This window comes from Leucoraja erinacea, chromosome 6, assembly GCF_028641065.1.
Source record: "Leucoraja erinacea ecotype New England chromosome 6, Leri_hhj_1, whole genome shotgun sequence".
Lineage (NCBI taxonomy): Eukaryota > Metazoa > Chordata > Chondrichthyes > Rajiformes > Rajidae > Leucoraja > Leucoraja erinaceus.
This window is the reverse complement of record NC_073382.1, coordinates 64,882,338-64,897,524: the sequence shown is the minus strand read 5'-3', so window position 1 is coordinate 64,897,524 and position 15,187 is coordinate 64,882,338. Positions and strand designations below refer to the sequence as shown.

General features: G+C 40.0%; 1 protein-coding gene across 2 annotated transcripts in view; it reads left to right on the top strand.

The window, feature by feature from the left end:
- The window catches only part of ctsc (cathepsin C), a 33,856-nt gene that overhangs the window by 13,040 nt on the left and 5,629 nt on the right, over positions 1 to 15,187 (top strand). For both annotated transcript variants that reach the window (XM_055637257.1, XM_055637256.1), the window contains 2 exons: positions 5,533 to 5,651; positions 14,327 to 14,458. In XM_055637257.1, coding sequence (XP_055493232.1) covers positions 5,533 to 5,651; positions 14,327 to 14,458 — 251 coding nt within the window. The remainder of the gene's footprint in view (positions 1 to 5,532; positions 5,652 to 14,326; positions 14,459 to 15,187) is intronic.

The window sequence follows — 15,187 nt, the reverse complement described above, 5'->3', positions numbered from 1 at the left end:
AAAGGCATGCTCAATTGTGTTCTGATTGGGTTATTGACTTGGCCACTCAAGAATTGACCGGTTTTAGCTTTGAAAAACTCCTTTGTTGCTGTAGCAGTATGTTTGGGATCATTGCCTTGCTGTAGAATGAACTGCCGGCCAAGAGTTTTGAGCATTTGTTTGAACGAGCAGATAGGATGTGTCTTCACACTTCAGAATTCATTATGCTACTACCATCAGCATACATTCTCAATGAAGATAAATGAGCCAGTACCTTCAGCAGCCATACATGCCCAGGCCATAACACCACACCACCATGTTTCACATATGAGGTGGTACGCTTTGGATCTTGGGCAATTTCTTCCCTCCTCCATACTTTGCTCTGATATAAGTTAATCTTCGTTTCATCTGTCCACAAGATCTTTTCCCAGTACTGTGGTGGGTTTTTTAAGTACTTCATGGCAAACTGTAACCTGGCCATCCAATTTTTGCAGCTAATCAGTGATTTGCATCTTGCAGTGTAGCCTCTATATTTCTGTTCATGAAGTCTTCTGCCGATAGTGGTCATTGACAAATCCACACCTGACTCCTGAAGAGTGTTTTTGATCTGTTGAACAGGTGTTTGGGGGTTATTCTTTATTATAGAGAGAATTCTTCTGTCACCGGCTGTGGAGACCTTCCTTGGTCTGCCAGCCCCTTTTCAATTGGTAAGCTCACTAGTGCTCGCTTTCTTCTTAATGATGTTCCAAACAGTTGATTTTCGAATGTGTGGTAGGCAAGTTACTGAAGAGGATTCTGAGGGATAAAATATTTAGGCGTTTGAATAGAGAGCAGCTGATTAGGGACAGTCAGCATCATTTTGTACGTGGGAGAATGTGACCTTTTGGAAGAAGTATCCAAAAAGGTCTGAGGGCAAAACCAAAGATGTCATGTATATGGACTTCAGCAAAGCATTTGATTTGGTAGGCTAGTGCTACTGGATAGATAATTGTTTTCATGGAAGGAAGCAGAGGGTGATGGTTGAAGGTTGTTTTTCGTACTGGAGGCCTGTGATTACCGATGTGCCTCGGATCGGGGGCTGGGCCCATTGCAGCTTGTGGTTTACATCAATGACTTGGTTGTGACTGTAGAAGGCATGATCAGTATGTGTGAGGGGTTGCATTATGGGAAGACAACCAGGGCAAGACTGTCACAGTGATTGGTAGAGTTCTGAGGAGTGATGTAGAGCAGAGGGATCTGGGAGTGCAGGTACATAGTTCCTTAAAAGTGGTGTTAGAGGTAGATAAGGTGACCAAGAAGGCTATCGGTACAAAGCTTAATCAGTCAGGGTATGGAGTATAGAAGTTGGGATGTTATGTACATGGATAGGAAAGGTTGAGAGGGATATGGGACAAACATGAGCAGGTGGGTCTAATGTTAATGTGGCAGCTTGATCGGCATGGACCTATTTGGCCAAAGGACCTATTTCCGTGCTCTATGACACTGACTCTGAACTTTACATTTAACATCCGTAAAATCATGGTCCTCTGCCAATGAGTTTCTGCAGTACACTGTTAACCACCAAATGAAGATCTGCAATAGGACCCTCGAAAACCTGGCAGTTCTGATAAATTGGCAGTTATCCTTTCTTCATGTTTACCTTCAGTATGCGAGCAAAGCATTTATTTCGGAAGAAATGTTTGAAGATCAAAACCTCAAATGTAACACAGTTTATGGTCTTCTGAGCAGCAATCATCCCTGCCTCCTGTGCACCCCTCAGTGATAATCTGCGTACACTATGTAGCTTAAATTGACAACACCACAATCTGCATAATCTTTTAACTTCACTGGCAGAATAGATAAACCAATGTCCACATTCTAACGTCTCCATCCCTAGTATTGAGCCCCAGATTACCATTCAGCTCCAGTGAACAGGCCCCATTCCCAAAACTGGTTTCATTCTTGGTGAAATGTTGCCAGGCATACAGAGGAGGTGATTCAGGTTTGTCGTAAAATACTTTCAAAAAACTCTGCGGGTTTTGAAATCTTGAAACAATAAGAGGAAATGCTGGGAGCACTGAGCAGGTAGAAGAACTTCAATATAGTGAGAAATGGTGTCAATATTTTGGGGCAAGGACTCTTCCATCAAACGTGTGTTGTTAGATTGGAGAGAGCAAATGAAATGTCTGCTGGAATGCAAACCAAATATGTCATCCGTAACAAGTACTTAAAGTTGCCAGAGAGGGAAAAGGAAAAAATAAACAATTGATTACACATTATCATCAGTGGAACAAATTAAAAAACAGAGGTTACTTGAAATTGTTAATTCAACAGGAAATCCCAAAACGTGGAATTTACCCAGATCCAACTTGTGTGAGGTGTTGGAGGTGGCTGGATTGGATTGGGATGTAGAATTAAAGTGACAGGAGAACAGAAATGCTGGATGCCCATACGGAATGAAGTGTGTGAGGGGGTGGGGGGTGCAAAGTGGTCACCCAGTATGTGTTTGATTTCTCTATTTATACAATCAAACTGTACAATGAGACCTCATCATGGACACTGGATGCAATAATTTGGAAGAAGTGCAAGTGCCCAATGCCAACTGCAATTCCCTTCAGATTATTGGTGATTTTTCAAGTGCCACCACTCAAATTTTAATGGCTAAACCTATTTATTTTCCATCCTGATTAATTAACAACTGCTTGTTTTGTGATGAAATCCCTCTCAACAGAAGTTAGATTTAATATTCCTCATTTCTGTAATTTGGATTGGATTTATTTGTCTATTAGTGCTAGAGGGATAAAAAAACTACACTTCTGATTTTCTTTCAAGATCTTTTTATTCTTACTTCCTCTTTCTGCATTTTGACATTTTTGTTATTCATCCTCAATTTTCCTTTGTTTGCCATTTGACTTATTTTTCCTACCTGCATAAATGGCCATTTTATTTAAACTATTTTATTGGTTCGCTTCCTGTTCGTTTAGTTCATGGTTACAATGTTGTACTCAATGGCATTCAAGAGGCTTTGAGATTAGTGTCATGGATATGAAGGGAATGGATGGAGATTAATTTAATTTGGCATCATGTTTGGGACCGACTTTGTGGACGAAAGGGCCTACTCTGTTGTGTACTCTGTTCTATATTCTTCCTTCAAACTTGCCAATGTGTTTCTCCACTTTTAAGCCCCCCTCCAGACTTCACTGCCTCAGAAAACCTACACGTAAAACAACCAACCTTTCTGGTTTGACTTCAATTTCTACCTTCCAGAAACTTGGGTCATTCAGACCTTTATTGTTTGAGATGTAATATCCACAACCTTTGCTCAACTATCAGCTCAGTAGTTGTTTGTTCATGTTGGCACCTCACTTACCCCGACTAGGAATCTTGTTCTGGCTTAACGACTCTGTGCAATCACCATATTGCCTTCATGGGTAAGGCAGAGGAACTTGGAACAGCAATCAGTACATGGAATTGTGATGTTATAGGCATTGCAAAAATCTGGTTTGGCAGGACTAGCCGCTCAATGTTTCAGATTATCAACACTTCCAACATGATGGAAGAATTGTACTATTGACAGAACAACATGTCAGCACATGGACAGAATATCTAGGGAGGACATCCAGTGTGGTCCATATGAATTGAACTTGGAGACATGAAAAATATGATCACTTTGGGATTATCCTGTAGGTCTCACAATAGTCAGCAGGAGTTGGGGGAGCACATAATGTAAGGAAATCACAAATGGCTGTAGAATAATAGGGTTGTAATAGGTTAATTTTAACGTTGCTTATTTTGACTGGGACTGTTTTAGGATGAATGGATCAGGGAAGACAGAATTTGTTTATTGTATGTCCAGGAACAATATGTAGATGGTTCTACTAGAGAAGGGTCAGCACTCAGCCAACTCTTAACGAAGTGAGGTTGCATGAGTGGTTGACGTGTCAGTGGGGCAACGGTCTGAGACCAATGACCATATTTCTATATGTTTTTAAAGATCGTTTTGGAACTCTAGTCCTTTTAGTTAAAGTGCTAAATGGAGAGAAGACTAATTTTTAATGGCATTAGACAGGAACAGTCAAAATGTGATTGGAAGAGGCTGTTTCCAACTAAAGGAATGGCTGGCATATGGGGAGGGAGGGCTTTTAAAAGTGAGATAGGAAGAGCTCGGGGCTGATGTTGTTTCTGTTGGGGTGAAAGGTAAGGCACTTAAGATTAGGGAATCAAGGTGATAGTGGGCATGGTCAGGGTAAGGTAGGCATGTGTTGGTTGCTGAGATCAAATGATTCCTTTGTGGAGAATAAGGGATGTAGGGATAAACTAAGGGAGGAGATTACTAGGGGAGAGAGCAGCTATGAGACATCCCTGGCAGATAAGATGTAGATGAATTCTGAAAGAGTTCCCAAGTATATTCAATGCAAAAGGATGGTAATTAACATATGAAGCCACAGGAATTGGGCAAGTACTTAAATCAATATTTTGAATCTGCATTTGCTGCAGAGAGGGACATGGAAGTTAGTTGGTTCAGGAGAGGGAACAGATATTGTGGAGTATGTCAGCATTATGAAGGAGAAAGCATTGGGGGTCTTGAATCACATATTGGTGGGTAAATCCTAAAAGCCTGACCAAGTGTATCTTAGGATGATCAGCCATGATCATATTGAATGGCAGTGCAGGCTCGAAGGGCCGAATGGCCTACTCCTGCACCTAATTTCTACGTTTCTATGTTTCTAGGATGTAGACACAAAATGTTGAAGTAACTCAGCGGGTCAGGCAGCATCTCTGGAGGAAAGGATTTGGTGATGTTTCATATGGAGACCTTTCTTCAGGCTGTAAACATCTTGGGATGTTATGGGGAAACAAAGGAGGAGATTGATGGGCAGCGGTACTGGAGGAGGGTGTGGCGGTGGAGGGGAGACTGGACAAAGTGCTGGAAGGAAGAAATGGCAGCTGGTAAGAGGGGAGGGAGCCCCACGATGACTGAGCACGTCCTATTTTTGGCGGTCGCCTGAAGAAAGTGCTGTCAGGCAGTGGCTACAACGTGAGCCACAACAACAGCCGTGACAACTTGAAGGGCGGCAGCTGGTGGCGAATGGCTCGCTAATGCAAACCAATGGCAACAGTGCCTTGTTTTAAGGTGAAGCAGCACAAATGCTAGAATAACTCAATAGATTGAATCAGTTTGAAAAAGGTTCCCTACCCAAAACGTCACCATGTTCTGCAGAGATGCTGCCAAGTTGCTGATCTATTCTAACACTGTGCCATTTTGTCTATTAACCAGAATCTGCAGTTCTTTGTTTCCATCTGGTTTTAAGGTGATAATGACGTGTAAAATCTGACTTGCATTAGGGTTTATGAAATGTTACCCTTACATAAGTCGGGGAGTGTCTGTAATCAGCCTGCAATGGTTGCTTGAATTATTGCTATTTTACAACAGGACAATTTCAATGCAGAGACCTTTATGATGAAGGACATTTTTACCTAGTGTTCATCAAATAATCCTACTTTAAAAATAGAGAATAATGATGCTGGATTATTCAAATGGAAATGTTTCTATAGTGATTTGTTCTTTCACAGCCGTCCAAAACCAAAGCCTGCATTGGAGAAAGTACAAAAGCTTGCGGATTCTCTGCCAGAATCATGGGACTGGAGGAATGTAGATGGAGTCAATTACGTTAGTCCAGTTCGAAATCAAGGTAAGTCTGACTGTGTTTTGAAGCAAAGAATTTAAAGTAGGATGTTCATATGTTGATATTACCCTGTGCAGAAAATCTAAACATCACAGCAAAATTTGATCAGCTTGAAGTGCCATATGGCCTACTCCTGCGCCTATTGTCTATTGAAAATGGTGAGGGGGAAGATTTTTTTGGTACCTTTAGTAAAAATGCTATTTATTACTGAAATTATTTAGGACTCTTGAGACTACACCTTAAGTACTGTGAATAGATCTTGTCTTCTAATCTAAGGAAGCATATAGTTGTGATGGAGGGAATGCATCAAAAATAGCAGATTGATTCTTGAATAAGGGGATTATGTAATGGTTGACATTAAGCAGATTCTGCCAAAAATCATTCAGAAGAATAAAAGATGATCTAAGTGAAACATATTAAATTCTTATTGAGTTTGACAGGTTAGAGGCAGGGAGTGATGTTTCACTCACTGGGATGTCCAGATCGAGGGATAACAGTCTTAAAATATGTGTGACGATAAGAGTGCCTTGAGAACCCGATTCTTCATCCAAAGGCGATTCGATCTTTCGAATTCTCTACTCCAAAGAGCTGTGGAGGCTCAATCACTGAGCTTGGGATTGCAAGATTTTTGGATATTAACAAAATCAAGCATGCAAGAATGATCAGCCATGATCTTATTGAACTGTCGAACAGGTGTAAAGAACCAAATAGACTGCTCGCTATACTTCCATTTCCAATGAGATTGTATTTGTTGCCGATTATATTTTTCACATTTGGCTCCATTGTGAAAACAATTTGTCAATAAATCAATATATTTGTGCAAATACAGTTCTTGTGCCCAAAAATTAACGTGTTCTGAGCTTCCAGTGGACATACCAGTCTTCATAAAATCTGCCCGAACATCTATTTCTGATTTGGGGATATCTGAAATGCATCCTGCAGGTAACATTAGAATGTAAAAGCATTTGCTGACTATTGCAAAACAGCATCGGTAAAGATCAATGAAAGTATATGTTAGTGAGACTTACTAACATAGAAGATAAATTATGAGGCAAACTTAGCTGAATTTTTTTGACTGTGGGACATGTAGGTTGTGAAATATAAGGTCCTGTGTTAGTTCGGAACACAAGGTTAGAATATTTGAAAAAAGGATGGTGTCAAACTTTGGGCAAGAGATAATGCTCCATAAATGTTATCATAGAAGGTGGTGGTTTGGCTTCTAGCTTGCATGCTGGATCAGAGTTGGAGATTTTTGTCACTGCTTTGTCATTTGTGGCTGACCATGTAGCTGGTGACAGTATCATGAAGAATGGGGAAGAACACACTGCTGGAGGAACACAGCAGGTTGGGCTGTGTCTGTGGAGGAAATGGACAAATGTAATTTTGGGTCACACTCCTTCTGAAATGGGACAATGAGGTCCAGGCATTCTTTTTCATGCCTTCCATCATCTGCTTATTAACTGTGCCATAATACAAGTGATGTTAAAGGTAGCAAGTTGGGTTTTACTTATAGTCTCTCATCTACTGAGTGGAATTGATGTATATTTATCAGCACTGCCCATTATTCCAAACTGCTGTAACAAAATTTCAATGTTTGGCAAAGTGATCACTATTAGACACTGAGCTCAACAACCTGCTCATCTAGTTTTGAGGGTATACAACTTATGTGGCATCAATACAAAAATAAATAGCTGTATTATTTAATTGGTTTATTGGTGTTTAAAACAAAGTGGCAATTGCATTAAAGCTGTGCACCAAAACCTAGCTGCTAATTTTTATGGAATTTTATCTAGCAAACCCAACTGCAGCTTTTCAATTATAATACACATGGATTGGTTCTTGAGATTTCCAAATATATGTGTACAGATGCTCCTCCATGTACGATGCTTCGACTTACAATATTTCAACTTTACGATGGTGTAAAAGTGACACACATTCAGTAGAGACCGTACTTCGAATTTTGAACTTTGATCTTTTCCCGGGCTAGCGATATGCGGTACGGTACTCTCTCGTGATGCTGGTCAATGGCAGCGAGCCGCAGCTCCCAGTCAGCCACACGATAACGAGTGTAAACAGCCGATAGTGCGGCCAGTGAGATGCCGCGTTGCTTGCTGGACGCCGCCACCAATAAGACGCGCTCGGTGATGATAGGCTGACTGGCGCCTTCTTGGGCAACTGCCCTAGCTGGGGCTGCGACTGAGTCGGTTGTTGTTAATGCCGCCGCCTCTTCACCATTGCTCCCTTATCCGGCGCTGGGCCAGCCTGAGGCGTGGTGGTGGCCCTTCCACCATCTCCTCGTCCCTCTGCACCCCCGCCTCCCCATCCGCTGGAGTCGCCAGGAAATTCCAGTGTCAGGTTCGAGTGGAGCGAAGAGCGCCAGCAGCCGTTTTTATCCGGCCGAGGCGGACGAGGAAGAGAAACATTCATTTTCTAGCGCTAGCGCTGTCAAAATGACACAAATGGTGTGGGGTGTGGGGAGAAGGTGGGGCTGTTGCTCCATAACATGATGTGTGGCTTTGTTGACCCAGAGGTGAACTTCAGTGCATGCGATGCCTCGGTTGCTACAGTGCAATGGGATCAATTTAATTATGGAAAGTTTTATGGCAGTAATGCAACGAGTCAGGCTGATCAAGAACCCAACATGAAGGGCTCTTTGCAGGTTTAGTCGTCCTCGTCCAACAGCCGTTTTTATGAAGCGGAGGCGGACGAAGAAGAGTAAAGAGTCCTTCATTTCCGGTTCTTTTGCAGCCTAACTCGTTGCGATTTACAACGGGGTTTATCGGAACGTAACCCAATCGTAAGTTGAGGAGTTGCTGTATTGAATGCAAATAGTTAAAACCAGAAATTCAGTCAATCTGCTGCTTAAGTGTATGCAATCTAGTATTGCGCATATTAACTTTGAGTCCCCAAACTGCCCAGGATCAATTAGAATTTAAAGTGTTTGCATTTTGGATAGTTTGAATATAGACCAAATGACATAATAAATTCACACTTCATGTTCTGGGAATTCAAATGTGAATGTGCCTGCATTACAAAATTGCCTTCAGTTTAGTACAATTGGCACAAGCCAGCTTGTCTGTATTCAGCAAAGGTGATTAGTGCATGAAATACAATATTCTCATTGGTACAGTAGGAATTTATAAGTATCTAATGAATTATTAAACACGTTATGATCCTTGATGGTAATGACCTTTACTTTATTTCCAATTTTATTATAAAGCCTTCTGAGGAGAGATGTTTGGATTATTTTATGTTGGACAAGACCATTGGCTGGCACTTACTTGTGTGGCATGAATGTTCCTTGCCACTTAATGAGTCTAAGTCTGCCTCAATCCTGGCAGCGACTGCTTCATTATCTGCCGAGCTTTAAATGTAATTAAACTCTGCTATGACATCGAGTGTAAGAACTTTTCTGAAACTTTTATTGTGGAATCTTTTAGTGCCTAGGTAAACATAATACTTAGAGTAGCTTTTTTTTTTAAAGTCAGCCTGTTATGATTTTAATTTTATGAATATACATCTGATAATTTAAACCAATGATGAAACTAGTGCATGTAAATTGGAATTTGTTTTCAAATTTTAAATCTAATGAATGGAAAATTATACACAAATCATGGTTTTATCTTGTATATGCCATTTTGCGTATTTAAAAGTAATAAACCACATTAGTTTTATTCGTAATGTGTAATTATTAGGAGCATTAGTAATGTTAGTTTTCTAAAATAATTACAAAGCTAAAAAGATTCACCTTTTTGGGTTGTTTTCATATGTATCCGTGTTTAATGAGCAAAACATGTGGAGTGATTTAAAAGTATTTGCAGAATATCAATTACTATACACTTTTGAAATGGGTACATTTATGTACCCATAAAGGAACTGGATTTTTTCTTTCTATAATGAATGCAAGAAATCAATGTTTCTAGATTTAATAACTGGGATTGACATTGTAACGTTTGCTATAATTACCCTGTGAAGCAAAGAATATTTTGAAACAATGTACATTAATGCAAGGTACCAATTCTGTTCGTAGCAATTGAACAGAATGTTACAAATGTGCTACTTGCAGAAATAAGATGAAATCACTTGAACTGCATGCATTTAAAGTATTTTAAAAATCATTTGTATTCTTGGGAAATACTGCACTTGGTTACATGGTTCAAATAAAGTTTAAAATCACACCCTGGACCATACTTATTAGTAGAGCCAGGATTTTGCCATAAATACCATATGCCTTTTCATGCCTTTTTTGATGATTTCACCAGGATAATGCCTTTTTCATGATCGAATGCCTAAATCAGCCTTTTTTTGCCATTTTGCTAAAAGGTCGTGCTATTTTCTCTAGTTGAACCGTGATTACAATGACCTTTTCTATGTTAACACGTTAATATTAATGTTATTATTAATGTGTTAACATATTATAACTTACAAGAAAATTTCCACCATCGGGGCAAAACCAGGGGCGCCACCTTCGAATATACGTATGAATAGAATGTTTAAGAAAGAACTGCAGATGCAGGAAAAATCAAAGGTGGATAAAAAATGCTGGAGAAACACAGCGGATGAGGCAGTATCTATGGAGAAAAGGAATAGGCGCTGTTTCGGGTCGAGACCCTTCTTCAGACTGATGGGGGGGGGGGGGTGGTGGGATAAAGAAAGGCAGAGGCAGTAGGACTAGAAGGAGAGCTAGGAAGGAGGAGGAGGGAGAAGACGAGGGCTAACTAAAATTAGAGAAGTCAATGTTGATACCGCTAGGGTGTAGACTACCCAAGCGAATTACCCAAGCTTGTCTCCTCACTACATTTACTGCTGGCTCCAGTCGCAAATCTGAATTTTCAAATGTTCTGGGCAAGGCATTCATTGATGCTGGAATTCCACTGTGGAAATTCGAAAAAAAAATTCTCAGAGGTTTTTTAGAGAAATGCACAGAGGAACATATACCAAGCGAGTCGTCATCACGGAAAAATTATGTTGACAGCAACTTCAACATTGTTGTGCAGAAAATTAAAGATGAAGTTGCATGCAACAAAATATGGATCTCAATAGACGAGACAACTGGTGCTGGGGGGAGATATGTTGCCAATGTAGTCATCGGTACACTGGAGGCAGGTCAATCATCAAAGGAGCATTTGTTGGTATCGAAAGTATTGGAGAAGTCAAACAGCTCAACTATTGCTCAGTTGTTTACATCTTCACTTGCTGTACTTTGGCCAGAAGGTATAAAACGCAATATCTTTTGTTCGTGACTTAAAGTTTTGACTAGGTGGGGTACATGGATCTCTGCTGTACTCCACTATGCTGCAAATTTTGAAAAGATAAAATAAATCGTTAACTGTTTTGAAGAAGAATCTGCTGGAGTCGGGGTCGTCAGTGAAATCTTGCAGAAAAAGTCCCTCCACCGCGATCTTGTGTATATTGCTTCCAATTTTGCAAACTTTACACAAGCTATCACGTCCCTTGAGAAACGTGGCAAAACATTAGTGAATAACTTGCAGGTTTTGAACAAAGTAACTGACGATATTCATAAAGTTCCTGGCAATGTAGTTAAAGACATACAAGGAAAATGTGAGAGTGATTTTAACTAACAAAGATCTTGAAGAAATACAAAACATAGCTAAAGTTCTCAAAGGTAGTTGTAATGCACAAGATATAGACATGAATATAGAGTCTGAAATAGAAATAAGTTTTTCCCAATTGAAGCATATTCTTTCTGATAGACGGAATAGTTTAACAGCAGATAATTTGAAATAAATGCTAGTAATTATGTGCAACCAGGCAACTTTGGTCATTTAATGCAGGATACCTTTATATTATCATTTTAAACCATATTTTGGTGGTGGAAATAAATGCCTTTTTGTGCCTTTTTAATAATTTTATTATGCCATTTTGCCTGCCTATTTCAGTGTTTTTTAGCGCCTAAACATCCTGGCTCTACTTATTAGTTAAACTCTACCCCATAAGGAAAGTTTGATTTCTTACAATAAAGATGGGTTTTTTTAATTAAATTCAATTTCTGCTCTTATCATGGTGCATTGCTCAATGGTTGCAGGTTTGTTTAATGTTATATCCTGCTTTGGAGCAATTTGTTGTCAGCTGCCCAGCAGGTTGATGCTGTTGTAGCTGCTGAACATTAGGAATCTGCCTGATTTGTCAGCAGACATTGGACAAATGAAGTTCTTAGAGCAAAGTGTTAGATGTAGTATTTGGAGTTTTTCCCAACATTAATATATAGTATGTCACCTTGCCATTGTCTGCATATTCTGGCACTATTTGAATGAATCTACGCAGAACAATAGTTTGGCTGTTTGACATTATGCCATTTGTGTGGGTGGATTGACCCGTGACTGCCCTCTGTTGGTTCACAGCTTGTTTCTACTGATGATAGACACAAAGGGCTGGCGTAACTAAGCGGGTCAGGCAGCGTCTCTGGAGAAAAAGGATGGGTGACGTTTCAGTTTGGGACCCGAGTCAGAGGTCCCTCGACCCGAAATACCACCCATCTTTTTCCTCCAGAGATACTGCCTGACACTTTGTGTCTACCTTAGATATAAACCAACATCTGTAGTTCTTTGTTTCTACATTGTTTCCATTGGTGGCTGGGGCATGTTGTAGAGTCAGAAGGCACAGATGTGTGCCCTTTGGCCCATCATCCATGCCAGCTTTCTATCCTAATTCAATTTCCCTTCATTAGGCACGAGTCCTACAATGCTTTGCCTATTCAAGTGTAATTGCCTCTTGAACGTTGTATCTATCTCTTCCACAATCTATCATGTATACGTGCCTCTTATAATTTTTTAAGTCGCCTAATAGGTTAAGTTCCAGGTAAACAATTCCAACCTATTCAATCTCCTTCATAATTCTAAAGTCCTCTAATCCATGAAATATACTAATGAATCTCTTCTGCACCCTCTCCTGTATAATTGCATCATTCATATACTGTGGCTACCAGAGATTGCTGCCCAACCAGTGGCAATTGAGCAGAGGAAGGAATGTATTCAGATTACTTGTATAGTTGTCTTTGAATTTGCTTGTTACCTAGGTCCACAGGTTCATTATTGATCAGTGGTGTTATTTTTAACTATTAAAATAATGTTATACAAATGATCCCAGGAACGAATGGCTTAACATATAATGAGCATTTGACGGCACTGGGCCGGTACTTGCTGGAGTTTAGAAGAATGAGGGAGGACGTCATTGAAATGTACAGAATAGTGAAAGGCTTGGATAGAGTGGATGTGGATAGGATGTTTCCACTAATGGGAGAGTCTAGGACTAGTCGTAGCCAATGTTCCTTTAGGAAGGAGATGAAGAAGAATTTCTTTAGTCAGAGGGTGGTGGTGAATTCTTTGCCATAGAAGACTGGAGGCCATGGAGGATATTTTTAGACAGAGGTAGATAGATTCTTGGTTGGTACTGGTGTCAGGTGTTGTGGGGAGAAGGCAGGAGAATGGAGCTAGGAGATGAGCCGCGATTGAATGGCAGAGTAGAAATGATGGGCCGAATGGCCTAATTCTGCTCCTATCACTTATGAATTTATACCCTTCGGGATGAAAGGTGAGACAACCCTTTCTGTATTTTTCTTATAATTCTTCTATCACTTATGACCTTATGAGTCCAGAATTATAGCAGTTCCCATTTGTTTTCTATTGATTACTGCTTACAGTTGTGAGTGTCATGAAGTAATGAACATGCCAGAGTAGAAGGCTTTAGCACACCTCCCTGAAAATCTACTTTGTGTTTAGCTTGCAAGCATTAAAATAAAGAATTGGAGATGGGTTTTGGCTTTGGCCAGAGACAATGATTCCCTCTTTTTGCTGAACATCATTGCTCTAGATTGTGTATTTTCTTGGATTCAAAAATATTGTATTTTTGTTTCAAACCATATTTTACCCCGTAGTTACCTGTATTATCTAGGGGCAGCACGGTGGTTCAACAGTAGAGTTGTTGACTTACAGCGGCAGAGACCCAGGTTCGATCCTGAGTACAGGTGCTGTCTGTATGGAGTTTGTAAATTCTCCCTGTGACCGCATGGGTTTTCTTCAGATGCTCAAGTTTCATTCCACATTCCAAAGACATACAGGTTTGAAGGTTAATTGGCTTTGGTAAAAAAAATTGTAAATTGTCCATGGTATGTAGGATAGTATTAGTGTATGGGGATCACTTGTCGGTGCGGTCTTGGTGGGGTCTAGAGCCTGTTTCCACACTGTATCTCTAAACTAAGCAATGTGCATGCCTTTTTTTAATAAAGCATTTCAATGTTTTGTATTTGGATTGTCTTTGTTAAATTATCTTGACTGGCCATACTCTTGCTGCTGCTGCTGCTGCTGCTGCTGCATGCCTCATCCATGCCAATGGTCTTTCACAAATCCACATTTAATTAGGTTGTCTGCAGCTCTTCCAGCTGCTGTCATGTGCGATACAGGGGACATTCCTCTCTTTTGAAAGGTGTTATCCAGACGGCAGCTGCTAGGATAATGAATTCATAGTATCTTGAAGCAATGAGGATATTTTCCTCTGTGTCCCCTGCTGCATATAAAGGTTTAAAATAAAGGTTCCCGACTTGGCAAATGGGAAGTGTTCCTTCATATTTGAAAAAAAAATTAAGTTGCTTTTTAAAAAAAATAAATGTTTAATGTATTTTTGTTCACTGTTCTGTCTGACCTTGCCTCTTTCAATTACTCCAGGCGCATGTGGAAGTTGTTATTCTTTTTCTTCTATGGGGATGCTCGAAGCTCGCATTCGTATTCTGACAAGCAACACACAAACTCCAATCCTCAGCCCTCAGCAGATAGTATCCTGCAGCAATTATTCACAAGGTATTGTCTAACCTAGCGGCTCTTGTGGTCACATTTTTTAGGTTATGATTTTGCAAAACATTTTCAAGAAGCTGTTCTTGTACTACAAAGCATGAATTAATATTTTGTTCATCATCGATGGTATTTTTTAAATGTGGAAATTAGTCCAATTGTGTTATATCATTTTGGCAACACATGGCGTGAACTTCACAGCAAAATTGATTGCTTTAATCAAAATCTGAATGCGATAATCATGTTCAATATTGTTATGTTAGCAGACGTCATAGTGCACGCAGCAAAAATCTCTTTCCAATGTTATTGTGGGATGGCATGAAAAGCTATAACATTCCTGAGTAGTCCAACATTTTAAGAGATAAAACATATAGTGTTGTAAATACTTAGCAGGTCTGGTATGGAAAGGGAAACATTGATAGGTTAGGCTTGTGACATTTTATCAACTTTTGGAATTCAAAAGTTGACTTTACAGATGATGTAATTGGTTTTAGAATAATTTAGAATAATTTAGCATTAATTATACCAGTGCCCAAGAAGAGTAAGGTGACGTGCCTCAATAACTATCGACCAGTGGCACTAATGCCGGTGGTGATGAAGTGCTTTGAGAGGTTGATCATGGAGCAAATCAACTCCTACCTCAACAAAAATCTGGACTCACTGCAGTTCGCTTACTGCCACAACAGATCAACGGTGGATGCGATCTCGCTGGCCCTCCACTCCGTTCTGGACCACTTG